At 37.3% G+C, this 13,750-nt stretch overlaps 3 protein-coding genes across 3 annotated transcripts; all 3 read left to right on the top strand.

Annotated features, from left to right (window-relative positions):
* The first annotated feature begins 468 nt into the window (after nucleotides 1-468).
* On the top strand, nucleotides 469-2,997 carry LOC108607871 (modular serine protease). Its single transcript, XM_017998966.2, has 4 exons — nucleotides 469-631; nucleotides 1,295-1,595; nucleotides 1,656-2,624; nucleotides 2,684-2,997. The coding sequence occupies exons 1-4, from the start codon at nucleotides 586-588 to the stop codon at nucleotides 2,967-2,969; spliced, it is 1,602 nt and encodes a 533-aa protein (XP_017854455.2). The 5' UTR covers nucleotides 469-585; the 3' UTR covers nucleotides 2,970-2,997.
* Nucleotides 2,998-3,902: 905 nt separating this feature from the next.
* Nucleotides 3,903-7,228, top strand: LOC108601665 (maker573). Its single transcript, XM_017989570.1, has 4 exons — nucleotides 3,903-4,235; nucleotides 4,315-4,606; nucleotides 4,668-5,762; nucleotides 6,952-7,228. Exons 1-4 carry the CDS (start codon nucleotides 4,184-4,186, stop codon nucleotides 7,226-7,228), a joined length of 1,716 nt encoding a protein of 571 aa, XP_017845059.1. The 5' UTR covers nucleotides 3,903-4,183.
* A 745-nt stretch (nucleotides 7,229-7,973) lies between these two features.
* On the top strand, nucleotides 7,974-8,602 carry LOC108604995. The gene is made up of 2 exons (XM_017994565.2): nucleotides 7,974-8,199; nucleotides 8,255-8,602. Exons 1-2 carry the CDS (start codon nucleotides 8,074-8,076, stop codon nucleotides 8,429-8,431), a joined length of 303 nt encoding a protein of 100 aa, XP_017850054.2. The 5' UTR covers nucleotides 7,974-8,073; the 3' UTR covers nucleotides 8,432-8,602.
* The last annotated feature ends 5,148 nt before the right edge of the window (nucleotides 8,603-13,750 follow it).

The following is a 13,750-nucleotide window of genomic DNA, read 5'->3' as shown; positions in this document are numbered from 1 at the left end:
TTTTCCCTGCTGTGTACGATTCAAAACTGCTAGATCTGGCCAGTAAAAGGCTAAGTTGGCAGCACTGGCCAGCGCCAACTGCGTCAGCACGCAGTTTTGTTAACACTTCAACATTAATTAGCCTGCGTGTGTCTAAAATTACAATTCTTTTCCGAAAACAGTTAAGAACATTAATAAGAAGTTGTGAAATAAATTTAACATGAACTTTGCTGGCAGACATGTCTTAATCGGGGTAGGGACTTTCTCCGCCCAAAAATAGTACCGGCGGAGATATGTCGCTATGCCGCTCAATCAGCTCAGCTCGTCTTGCTGATTAAGAATATATACATACATTTTATGTTCATACCATTTTTTTTTAAATCTCAAATTTTACAAGAAATTAAGCATTATCAAGAAATGCTTATGTATATTATAGTCTTATACAAATATATTTATAAACACATATGCGAATGAGTGAAACCACTCAGCATACAACATGCCTAATGGTGAAACCTAATGACAAAAATTAAGCTGCTCATTAGCTTATCTCTGTTTGACCAGAACAGATGGCTTTGATCGTGTGGAAATATAAATACAATAATCATTATGTTATTTAAAATACTATGTTTTGTGCTGTGTGTAAATAAATTAGGTAAGTCTATGCTTTTAAAACCGAAATTTATTTGTGATTGGATTTAACCTTGATATATGTTATGCCCACTGTGGACTATTATATACTTTGATATTTTTTATAAAAAATGGAAAAGTAAGTAAACAGAAATAAGGAAAAACCTAAAAGAATGAAGAAGTAATTATATAATTTGTAGTATTACGATCTGATTCGTATACATATATCTAGCCTGAAATAAGCTAATCTGGCAACACTGCTAGGTAGCGATCAAATAAAGTGAAATATCGATTCGATTTCTGCAAGCTTTAACATCGATATCATAAAAAAGAGATCGATTGGAACGATAGTATGTACAATAGTTAAGCATTTATATTGATAAGCTCTATGCTTGGTGAATGATGAAAGATATGGGTTGAGTAACACATGAGATAACAAAGGGCAGTTTAGTCCTATAAATATGCAGTTAATAGATACAAAAATTATTGTTACGGTGGACACCCGTGCCATTCAGATAGACGAGCTAGTCTGGCAATTCAAGCAATAGTTACAGGCAGGTCCCTTTAACCGTAAAGATAGCTAGATCCTAACATATGGTGTGCTATTCAGAATTAAATTAATTTTACGTTAGCATCAAAAGTATTTATTGCACAGTTTTCAAAGATATTTTTGTTCATTATGTTGCAGTTGCTGCGGTCCCAGCTGGTAAATGCGATGACACTCAATTTGCATGTAGTGGGGGATGCATTTACAATTATCGGGTGTGTGATGGCATAAGAGATTGTAAGGATGGCAGCGATGAAATCTTCGGCACGTGCTTTAACACAACTTGCACTGGATTCCGTTGCAATTATGGTGGCTGCGTGGATAGCTTAGCTTTGAATGAGACTCAATCGAAATGCCTGGACGAAAGCGATTTGAATCCATTTTTGATTGCCGATGATGATGAAATGTCTAAATTAGTAAGACGCATGCGCGGAGACTGCAGGTATGCTCCTAAGATGTCATTAGACAACGCTTACTAATTCATATCTCCCTCTCTTGGTAGTAACTTGTATGCTTTTGAATGTCCGTATGACAAGAAGTGTTTGAAGCTCAGTGAACTGTGCAATGGTCACCAGGATTGCGCTGATGGCAAAGATGAAACGGCCGACTTGTGTACATTCAACACATGTCCTAGCAATGCGTTCCGATGCGAGTATGGTGGCTGCATTGACAAGCACTTGGCTTGCAATCATAAAAGTGACTGCTTCGATCAAAGTGATGAGAATAAAATAATGTGCCTGAAGATTAGAAGCAATGAAACGGAATGGAAAGTAGACTGCTGCGGGGTGGAGCTAGGACCGGGTATGGAAATATCGGATTTGTTTCTAGATTATCCGCTTCAGAATAAACAGAGGGTTCCAGAGGGTACTTATATTGAAGTAAGATGTAAAGAGGGTTACCAACTTTCTGGCAAAGCCATCACCACGTGCGTTGGAAGCAACTGGAAAGAGATGCCAAGCTGCGATCGGGAGTGCCCACAAAAATCTGAAGTACGCAGCATTCAATACTCCACTCAATGCATAGAAACCGTTCCCATTGCCTGTACGCAAAATAAATTCAGAGAGTCTGCAACATTGACAGTTACATGTGCTCCCGGCTATAAAAGTACAGAGAAAAATGTTGAAGTTGGTGAGCACTACTGTGTTGGCAATGGGACGTGGACCACTAAGCGTGCTAATCCAAGTTGCGAACCTGTTTGCGGCATTACCTCCGTTTATCACTCTGAACTGACGCCCTGGACTGTAAGCATATTTCAACGCATGGACTCCCAGCCGTTGTATAAATTTATATGCCTGGGCACAATTTTGTCCGCTCATCTTATATTGACCGCCCGGAGCTGTATCCGTGATACTAAAAGAAACAATCATTTAAGCTACACAATTGTGGAGGGCAGATCTGACGTTGAGTTTTCTCTGAATGACGAGCACAGCTATGTATTGCATAACGTCTCTAAAGTTCATTCTCTTGTTCCGTAAGTATTTGAAGTTATAATCACTAATCTGTTATAACTGATTGATGAACTCTTATCAGGCAAGCATCCATACTTCAGTTGGTGAAGCCATTTAGGTTTGGAGATACCATAAGGCCAGTATGCCTGAAAGACAAAACACCGGATACTAAGGTTAATCCTACGGACTTTAAGTTCGGCGAAGGGCTTGTCGTTAATGTAGACGACACATTTAGTTTAACGCACTTTATGGACGAATCGGAAAATACAGTTCCGGTGAACATGCATTTGAAGCAAATTAGAAATTTAATTAAAGAAACAGAAATTTTTAATCACGCTAATGTCTTTAAAATACAAAATTTAAACTAATAAATATGAGAATGCACAGAAGATGGAGGAAGCCACACATTAGATTTTATTCGGTTTTGTGACCCGGTATATAACAATTTTAAATTAAATAAATGTAAAATGTATTCAAGAGATTTGTGAGTAAGAGGCAGATGGAGACCTGGCACACGCCATAAAGTGTAGTAAAAAGTTTACCGAGCTTAGTTTATAGATGACTACATGACAAAATTTTTCTATATGAATCCATATCTCTGAAGTCAATTGATATACTAAGCAAATCAAGCTTTAGAATTTTAATAATTTTAATTTCATTTGTTTTCTCCTTTCTCCAGGCAGGCCTAAGTTTGAATATATTAACTTTATATTTGCAAAGCTCATAATTATTTTAATAAATGCAACAGCATTAAAAAAAGGGACCACATTAATTAAAATAACTAAATCGTGCATTATAACTATGACACATAGTCTTATAGTTCAAATAAGTACTTTTTATATGAAAAAAAATTTTTTTTTTTCCCTACATTATTTTAATCAACATTTTGTTGAGTTTTGTATGCACAACGATCGTATGCTTGTTTCTCATTTCTATACGAATCAATTTAAAATCGGATTCTGAAAAATCTAAACTAAATAATTCAACTTGTCAGAAATCGGGTGTATATAGCCTTACAGTGTTGTAGCAGTGCTGCCAGTTATCTAAGCTAATTTCTGAGGAAAAATAAGCTAAAATAATACTTGTTTTTGATAGATATCAGATAAGATGCAAATTTGATAATCTATGTATTTTAAATTAGCTTGACCTAGCCTGAAATAAGCTAATCTGCCAACACTGGCAGGTAGCGATCAAGCAAAAGTGAAGAATCGATTAGTTTTCTGCAAGCTTAAGCATCGATAGTATAAATTATCAGTTGTAGCAAGATAGATGAAGAGGCGAGTGCTGAATTGTATGTCTGTTAAAACGTTACTTAAAGGTGAATTATTTATTTAATTTAAAATTAAAGAACTAATTATAGGTGTACATTTACGTATGTATGTAAGAGCAACTCACACTCACGGCTCACACATACACACAAGCATACAATTTTCAACAATCCATTGAGCCGCAATTATAAAAACCTTCAAAGGTTGTTATATACATTGTATGCTCTAAAATTTTATATACATACACTGATAAGCTCTACAGCTTACTTGCAAAAAAATCAACAAGTTAAACAAGCTCTGAATCTGGCTTTAAAATGTGGCATCATTTTATAATTATATGCGCAACAATATTGGGGACTCGATTAGGTAAGGACTATAGCTCTAGGTCTATATGTGCTTTTGTATGTAAGCATGTGCCCCTTCGACTAAAACCATCTGTTTACAGCTACCGGCAGTTTGACGACGAGTTGTCCAGCAGATAAGTTCCACTGCGGCAATAATTCATTTATTGACAAAGGGAAGATATGTAACGGTGTTAAGGATTGCGCTAATGGCAACGATGAAAGATTTGGAGTCTGCTTTAATACCACTTGCCCTGGATTTCGTTGCAACTATGGCGGCTGCGTTGATATATCTGCGGTGAATGACAACAAGACAGATTGCTGGGATGGCAGTGATGAGAATAAGTTGCTCGATGAGAACGTGGATCTATTGGGTACTCTGCAAGGCAGATGCAGGTTGTTCAACATGTTTATAAAAAAACTAGCACACCTAACTAACTAGATTTGCTTTTAACAGTGCTCCATTCACTTTCATGTGCCGTAAGCCTCGCACGGGTGAGCCCGTCTGCGTGAAGATGAGTCAATTGTGTGATGGCCATAAGCACTGCGAAGATGGCTCCGATGAATCAGCAGAGTTCTGTACATTCAACGTATGTGGTAAACGAGCCTTTCGGTGCAAGTATGGGGCCTGCATTAGTATCGATAAGGTTTGCAATCGGCAAGCAGACTGCTTCGATAGCAGTGATGAGTACAGTGCCTTGTGCGCTGGCGCTCCAAAGCAGGAAGAGTGTGCTCCAGTGGAAGATCCACATTTATTACCTCCCAGCTCCACGATTTTTGAAGATGAAGTGCCAATATATGCAATAACTACTACATGGGAGTTAACCAGTCAAACATGTGCGTTGCCGCTCCACACGGGCATGTACTTGAGCAACTACTTCTCTGACTACCGGGAGCTGCAGCCGACGCCGGATAGGACAGTCGTAAGAGTGAACTGCGAGAGCGGCTATGAGTTCGACGACAAGAACAACAACAACACAAACAAATGCATTGGAAACGAATGGAAAGATAAATGGCCAAAGATCTCGCGTGTCTGCATGCAAAAGTCTGAGGTTCGCCATATTCAGTACTTGACGCATGCCACGCTGAACAATAAGCCCATTGACCCTACGCAGAAGCAGTTTAAGCAAACCACAGTCATAACGGTAACATGCGCTCCTGGCTATAGCCAAGTGCCGTCCAATGGGCAAAGCCTAGTTGGCAAACACATTTGCAAAGAGGACGGTGAGTGGACAACAGAGGACGAAAATCCCATATGCAAGCCTGTTTGTGGCATTCAGTCGCCGCATCATCCAAATGTGGAGCCTTGGACTGTAAGCCTATTCGAACGTAGTGATTACAAGCGTTATAAATTCAAATGCTTGGGCACTATTCTATCGCCACATATTATCTTGACTGCCACTAACTGCATTTCAACCAAAATGTTTAGCAAAGTCAGGGAAACTCATTTGTACTATTCCGTTGTGGAGGGCAATTTTAACACAGCCTTTGATCTGAACGCAGAGCATGGATACGCCATACACAACGTTTCGAAGGTCGAGCCTATTCCACCGTAAGTACAGCTATATTAACTAATTTTTTTTTTGCACAGAAATGTATTTGTAAGTTGTTGGTTATGTTTTTTCTTATTTGATTTAAACTCACTCGTATATTTATCATATGAAAACTTCGCAGCATTAGATTCTAATCCTAAACAAAAAAGTATTGGCACAGCTTTAAAATTCCAATAGCAATAATTTAGCAGCATATGTTGGATATTACTGAGTTCTACAAAATGAGATTACAATGAAAAATTATTATTTTAAATTTTAAAAAAAGTATTAGCCGTTGTTGAAGAAACGTCTTATTAAAGAGATAGGCTCTATGCAAAGTATTCAAACCATTTATTTGATGCGATTCCCAATACTTTTCTGACGCACTGTACATATATATTCCAAATTCAATCATAATAATAAAAAATAGTTTTCAGTATGCCCCAGTATATATACATAGTTTAAGCATGGCTGATAAAGCTGTTTGATTAATCTAGATCAGCGGTGGACCCTTGCTCTTGCTCGTGAACCAACAACAACAAATAAATTTCGACAGAAGATTGTGCTGATCGCATTTTGTACATAAAATGAAAAAGTCAAGTAGTTTAGTTAAGTGGTAGGCAAAATTTCAAAATTAATGAAAATTTTGAATTTTTAGTCTATGTCTTTTTTATTTAATTTTGCGAAGTTTGTTTGTGTTGTAAAGTTTGTTGTTGCTCCCCCCATTATTTCGTGCTGAACGCTAATCTAGATTATGAAAAGCATATAAAGGAAGAGTGGGGCAAGAGCTGAACAAAATGACTAGAGAAATTTAATAGAAATTACGGTAGAAAAAATAATTTCGAAAGTAGATCCCTAATAGGGTGGAGCTAAAACAACATAGGGAAGATGTTTACCTTACATTATTGGTTTTATCGAAAGATTACAGAAAATTGTGAAAAATCGAATAAGATAAATAATATTGTACTACATTTAGTTGCACAGGGGAGACTTGGCTTTTTTCAAAAATTATCAATTCTTATCAGATAATATATATACATTAAATTATAATACGGCTATTGATGAATATATAAATTATATACTATGTATATAAATTATATACTAGCATACGAATCGTATTTGGATATTTAGATTTAACGAATGTCCGTTTTTAGATACTAAACTGTTTTTCTAAAAAGTATATTTATTATATGATCCCCAATACTATAGCAACCTCCAGACAAAATCAGTTATTCTACATTTGGTGCAGCCACTGAAGATTGGCGGCAAAGTGAGACCAGTATGTATTGAAGAAACTCTGCCCACTAAAGATTCGTTTGATAATGTAGATCCAGCACTTATTGGCAAAGCGGTAACCAAAATTGTTGATAACAAATATGTTATCACACACATTGTGGCCGAAGAAAAAAAGCAATACGGCATTAACCAATTGTTGACGTACATTCAGAAGGAGATCGATGAAAGAACACGTTTGGCAACAATATGAAAAGACTTTTAAAGAATGTTATATATAATTTTTAAAAATTGTAATTGAAATAGTATAAAGCCTTGATTTGATTTCAATATACAATATTAAATGTTGGATGAATTTAACTAAAGCTCGCACAAATGCGATTTTCGTTTGTAATTCGATAGCAATTTAGTATATCTTTTTGTAGTGAAAGCAACGGGTTTTATCAAAAATCGAATTGGATATCATAAATATATATATATATATATATATATATATAATATATAACAACAACTCAGAGTCAGTATATACTCCGACAATATTTAACGGGTTGGTTAAAAATCAAAATAAACTACTTTAATGCTTGTACCCTTGGCCGATATGTATTAATTCTAAAATTAAATTCTAAACTCATGAAGCTGAAACGCATAAATTTTTTTTACATTGATTTGTATTGGAAAATAGATTTCGGTTAACAAATGTTAACAGCTGCTGAAACAAGTTGCCTTCGATAGCTTACTGTATCCTTTATGGGATCTGCCATACTACCTTTTACCTTCAATCTCATAAAAATCTGAAGATATATAAAATTTAGTAAGTAGGGTCTGAATATCGCTCGAACTGATTAGAACTTTCAATTTAGCTTCCTAAAGATGACAGTAAAAATTCAAAATCTATTATAAAATTATGAGTTAATTATGCTTTGTATTACACTTATTACACTTGGTTTTTTAAAAATGAAATTAAAGAATGTTTTGAATCTTAAATCATTGTGACTATTTTAAAAATCAGTTAAGTATAAGACGTTTTATAAAAAGTTTTTCCAGTTAAAGTTAATTTGGTTATTAAGCTCGTGGGACAGACCAAAATTTACAGTGGTAATGACAAAAGTAGAAAAGACAAAGGAATGGTCACGATCGCAAATATGTCTTCCAAAAGATAATTTGAAAACAGAAGGTCTTCTACGGGCGCAGAGGCATGTAATGGTATCGACTATTGAGACTTGCGTAAGTTTAAGATTTTTGTGTGCCAGTCTACCTTAGTGATGGATTTCCTATCTAGGACGTACCGTCTGGAATGTCGTGGCTCCTTGGTATGGAATATGGACGAATTTGGCTAAGAGATCGTAATGAGTTTTTGCAGAAACTTGCCGATTCCGTAAAGAGCAAAGTTATAATGCATGACTACGAATGGTGGCTAAAGCAAAGAAATACCAACAAATGCGCTTCTGGGCGATGAGTTGCAGCATTTGTAAAGAAATTCTACCTTTCATCATCCTCAGCTGTGAATTCAAATGCTGAGAAATTTCACAATCCATGGATAGTTATTATTTTTTTTTTTAGTCCAAATTAAAAATTTAACAGAAATATAATTATAGCATTTGATAATTAATAAAGCACTGGATACTTATTCACTAATTTTTTATTCATTCAATTAAAAACTGTAAGTAGAGAATTTAATTTCAAAACCATTTTGGTAATAAGTATTGCCACGAAAAAGAAAGAATCAGTTTAAAAACAAAGTGTACACAAAGGACAAAAACTAGAAAAAGGAGACCCTTAGCTTTTAGTGCATCATGTTTTGCAAAATTATAACATTGTAAACATGTGTAAAAATTCTTATTCTTAACATTTTTGAGCACAAATTTTTATGAGTATCAGAGAAAATATCAAATTTGTCATATACAGCGGGGAGCAAAGGTGAGTGCATGCTTGCATTTTGCACATTTAGGAGCGAATGCTGTAGAAAACAGTAAGGCAAATGAAAAAAAATGTTCATACTCTTAATTCAATATAAAATTTAATATAAACTAACAAATTAACTCACTTTTGCTCTCCACTAATCCCAAAGGAGCACGCTGTTGCTTTAATTTATTTAATTTGGTCTCCTCTCGGAAAAAGTCGATTTGAAAATCCAAAAAATAAAATAGATAGATTCGCAACTATTCACATTTCAGTTATACATAGAGACAGGACCCCGCTCGATGATTATCCATTTTGAAAAATATATTCAAGTTACTGATAGAATCGACGTGAAATATAGACAATATCTAGAAAAAATGGAATCAATGCATCGGTCGTGCAAGTTAATATATTAAAATGGAAATCAAGAGTTTTTTTTATTGAAATAAAGAAAAAAATGATATTTAAATATTTTATATCCTGAAAAAACTTGTATGCTTATAGTTCGAACTTAAGCATGCCTTGGTTATTTTTAAAAATATCTATAAAAATAAATGAGGAAAAATTTTAATTTTAGACTGTTATGATATAACTTAATATTTTTGTTTTTTTGTTTTTAAATTATTTCGTTTTTTAATTTCATTACCATGTCTACGGTGCATCCTGTATGGACAAAGGCAAAGATTTGCCTGCCCAGACATAATCTATTCACAGAGGCTGGTTTGGAAGCCCAACTACATCCAATGAAGCCGTCCCAGGAAAGAAAAGTGAGTTTGAAACGAACATATGGCAGGCCCCCTTTTTGAATAATCCCCCTTTCTTTAGTGCGCGCCCATTAACATGTCCATGCTGATTGGAATGGAATATGCACGCATGTGGCAAAGGAATCGCGCCAAGTATACGGTTAAGCGGCAGGCCGCAATGGGTGGCCGAGACTTTAAGAACGATTATGCCTGGTGGCTAAAGCTGCACAAGACCAACAGGTGTTTCTGCAGTGTGTTTTAAAAGTTGAACTGCGCACAGAGAGCTTAGCCGAGACACGCACCCAAGGCGAGCTTCTGTGTGGTGAAAGCTCGCCAATTGTTGCTTAATTACTTGTTATAATAAGCGCAATATCTGCTGCAAAGACAAACGCACACATACATACATACTTATGTACATATATATCTATATACGGAACACTATACACATACATATGTACATACATGTATGCATATATGCATATGCATAGTTTTAAAGGTTAGCAAGTAACATATTACTGTAAATTCAAATCGATCGTTAATTTAGTCAATTGAGTTGTAAACATGCAAAGATAGTACAGTGGGTCCAACAGCTGTTTGACTTGCCGCTGCCACCGGCGCACCGAAATGAAAAAAAACTGCGAAAAGCTCTCAATCGCCGGCCCGCTGAGCGCGATGAGAACTGCCGCCCTCACACTCGCACAGGTTGCAATCGCACAGAGAGAACTCACTCAAAAACGAATACGCAGCCAGCTCAAACATATGCTCACTCACTCTTGCACTCACGTGAGCGTTAATCTCACGCTCTCTCTCTCTCTCTCTCTCTGTCTCGCACACCCACCCACATGTTAAAGCATTTGCATTGGATGTCGCGGCGCTCTCGTGAGAAGCTCCCACGCGCGCCTGCCGCAGTCGGGTTTGAGCCTCGGCTTCGGTCTGTCTCGTTGGGCCACTTGCTGTATGTGGGACTCATTTGCAGTTTGCCGAGGCAGAGCAGCGTCAATCAAAATCAAACGTTTGCCGCGCTTGTGTCGCAAGTCGGTGTCGACCGCACTAATATTCCGTTTAAATGTTAGCGCGCAAAATGCCAAACCAAAAGTAAAAACTCTACAAGTAATATACGCCAAAACTTGTTACGCATTTCCCAAAGAGCCATTTTCACAACAGCAGCAGCAACAGCAGCAGCCGCAGTAGCTGCACAGTGGGCAGTAAGACTATAAATTTTGCTGTTGGATGATTTGTTTGAGGTCGTCTGCGCGCACCGCGTTCGTTTTAGTGTCTTGCATGCACTTTGTGCATTTTGTGTGTTAGTGCAAAAGAGAAAAATAAATCAAATCAAATCGAATAACAAAAACAATTTCTGTGAGTAGCTGGTAAGTCAAAGTTAATTTGTTGAAGGGGGTTCTTTTTTTGTTTCTTTTTTGTAAATTATCGAAAGCTTCAAGCTTAAGCTTTGGGCTATTCACAAATTTACAGTAAATTAAGGCGCAGAAATGTTGCAAATTGCAACAATATGTTAGGCTTACACACACACACATACAGACAGACAAACACATTGCAATAGATTTGTGGCACACAAAAGCAAAACCAAAGCAGCAGCAAATCGTTGCAACAACTGCAACAACAACTGCAGCAAAGTAACTCAACCAGTTGACGCAACAACAACCAAAGCAACAACAACAATATGCGACAACATTATAACGGCATAACGCTAACTCTGCCTTGTCTGGCCGCATGGTCAGGGCTTCTCGCTTTCTTATTCACCATGCGCGAAAGCGCCAAAGCTTGCTCCTCTGCCTCTGCCTCTCCCGCTGCCGCTGCCTCTGTCTCTGCTGGTGTTTTTTTTTCGTGCTTGCGCGTTGAGGTGTTTTCGGCAGCGCTGCCAGCGGCTTTGCTTTCGTTGACGTCGCTGCTGTTGCACGCTTGCGTTTTGCCATCTCTTTTGGCATTTTCACATTACCTGCAGACAATTTTACATACAAACATATGTATATTTGTTTGTATGGATGGATGGATAGATTGATGAATTGTTTGAAAAAGAGCTTTTTATTGTTTTTGCTTTGTTGTTTGCATTTGATTGAAACTCGTGGGGGGTTCCCCCGTTCAATTAGATTTGCTTTTCATTGCATTTATGCATTTTTATTTTTATCGAGCTTGACTTTGATTGCAGTAGGGCAAGTTTTCGCTATGACCATATGCCATATGCTTCTGAGCCAATCCACGCTCAAGAGTGATTGTTCTCACTCTTGAGCAGATTTTGCACCCAACTGTAATTGGCCTTGACGGCTTAATTTCTGCTGCCTTGAGCTCTTAAGTTTTTCTTTTATTTTTCAAAACTTTTGCTAACATATGTTGCAGTTCCTTCTGTCTTAAATGAAGAACCATTAAACGCTTTGGAACATTTGCCCAAGCTATTCGTACAATTAAAAACAAAAACAATAACAAATTACATAAAAAAGCTTTGTCTGGCAAACATATGTTTAACACTTTATACATACAAGCCCAAGCCCACAAGCTGCTTTGACATTTCGTTGTCTGTTCAAGTTTGTCATGCTGATAAGAACAACAACAAGGAGCATCCTTTAAAATATATACCATACTCTCGCATACAAGCCCAATGACAAACACATGCACAAACACGCGCACAAATAAATACGGTGAGGTATGCGCCTTTATAGTATATATGCCAGTATGCCGAAAAGCGGACATAACTTCAGCCTTTTGCTTCGCCCACACACGCGCTCACACGCCCCTTCCTAACCATACCCATACCTAACCCCCACGATTGCCACCCACAACCGACCTAACGATTGCTTCGTTAGCTGTTTTGCACACATTTGTTGCACTCTCGTTCTCGAAGCTCAACACGCGCTCGTAACTCACCAATTCACCATGAATCGCGCTCTCGCGATTCTCTTGTTCACCACACCCCTAGCCAGACGCCCCGCTTCTTTCTTTTTCCACTGTTTACATTGCACTACCGTGCCGTGCGTTGCTCTCTGCCGACGTCATCCCAAAGGTCATACTCACGCACTCTGGCTCTCGGTCTGGTTCTGGTTCTCGTTCTGGCTCTGGCTCTGGCTCTGGGTAATGGGGTAGCTATGGTATGGGGTGTGGGGTGCTCAAGTGGGTTCAGTGTGGGTGCGCACTGACTCTTTGGTGTAAACATATGGTCAATGCTCACTGTAAATTGGCACTTCGCTTGGGCGACGCTTCATTTGGTTTTCAAATTGAAAAGAAAGCGAAACGACATTGTAGCTACCAACCTTCCTCCCTTCCTCTTGCCGTACACATTCCTTTAGTTCTCTAATGGCTAACATAACCTCCTCGAGTTGTCTCCGCTAATTGAGACATTTGTCAAGTTGCACAAATTAGTGGCAATTTCTCCAAATGAGCAGCTCCTTTTGTCGTTTGCCTTTACCAGAAAGGGTATCATAATATAACATAAAATTTTGGTGTCAACTTTAATGTCATTTAAGGAGAGCCCATAAAGTCTTAAAGCTGTGGTTTTGGTCAAACAAATGAAATCTTATGTATATAAACAAATAAAAAGCACTCAATGAATTAAGACGTTGCCAACTTTTTTGTACACCTTGACTAAGGATCTTCAAGACACCTTGTGTACTGAATTTGACCGTTCTTTTCTAAGGGAGGGAGGGAAATTAAGAATTAAAAGTAAGCTTGATCTGCTTCGGAAATAGGAATATCTACTTAACAAAATTGGTGTCACTAGTTTTTTAATTTTCCCCTAATAGGGGAATGTCTATAGGAGGTCTCTATGGAAAGTCGGACAGATTGACAGACTACATCTATTACAAGATGTCTCCTTCTTCCTCCTTCTTCCTAACTTTAAAAAACCGTGTTCAAGTCTTTCTAAAAATGTAAAAGTATATACAAATTAACAACAGAAATTTTGTGAGACTTTTTGTATTCAAGTTCTTGAACAGTTTAATGAAAGTGTTCAGAGCAAAAAGGAACCTCAGCGCTTACGAATAAATGTAGTATCGGATGTTGTAATAGTCGTCAAAGTTAGGGTTTTAATAATCATCCTATTTGTAATCCGAATCAAAGCTCAATACGTCTTCCAGATCTTAAATATTTCGTGCAACAGTTCTGTGTGATTATATATCTTTATT

This window comes from Drosophila busckii, unplaced genomic scaffold (assembly GCF_011750605.1).
Source record: "Drosophila busckii strain San Diego stock center, stock number 13000-0081.31 unplaced genomic scaffold, ASM1175060v1 chrUn_07, whole genome shotgun sequence".
Lineage (NCBI taxonomy): Eukaryota > Metazoa > Arthropoda > Insecta > Diptera > Drosophilidae > Drosophila > Drosophila busckii.
Note: the sequence above shows the minus strand (reverse complement) of the source record. Positions and strands in the feature narration are given on the sequence as shown.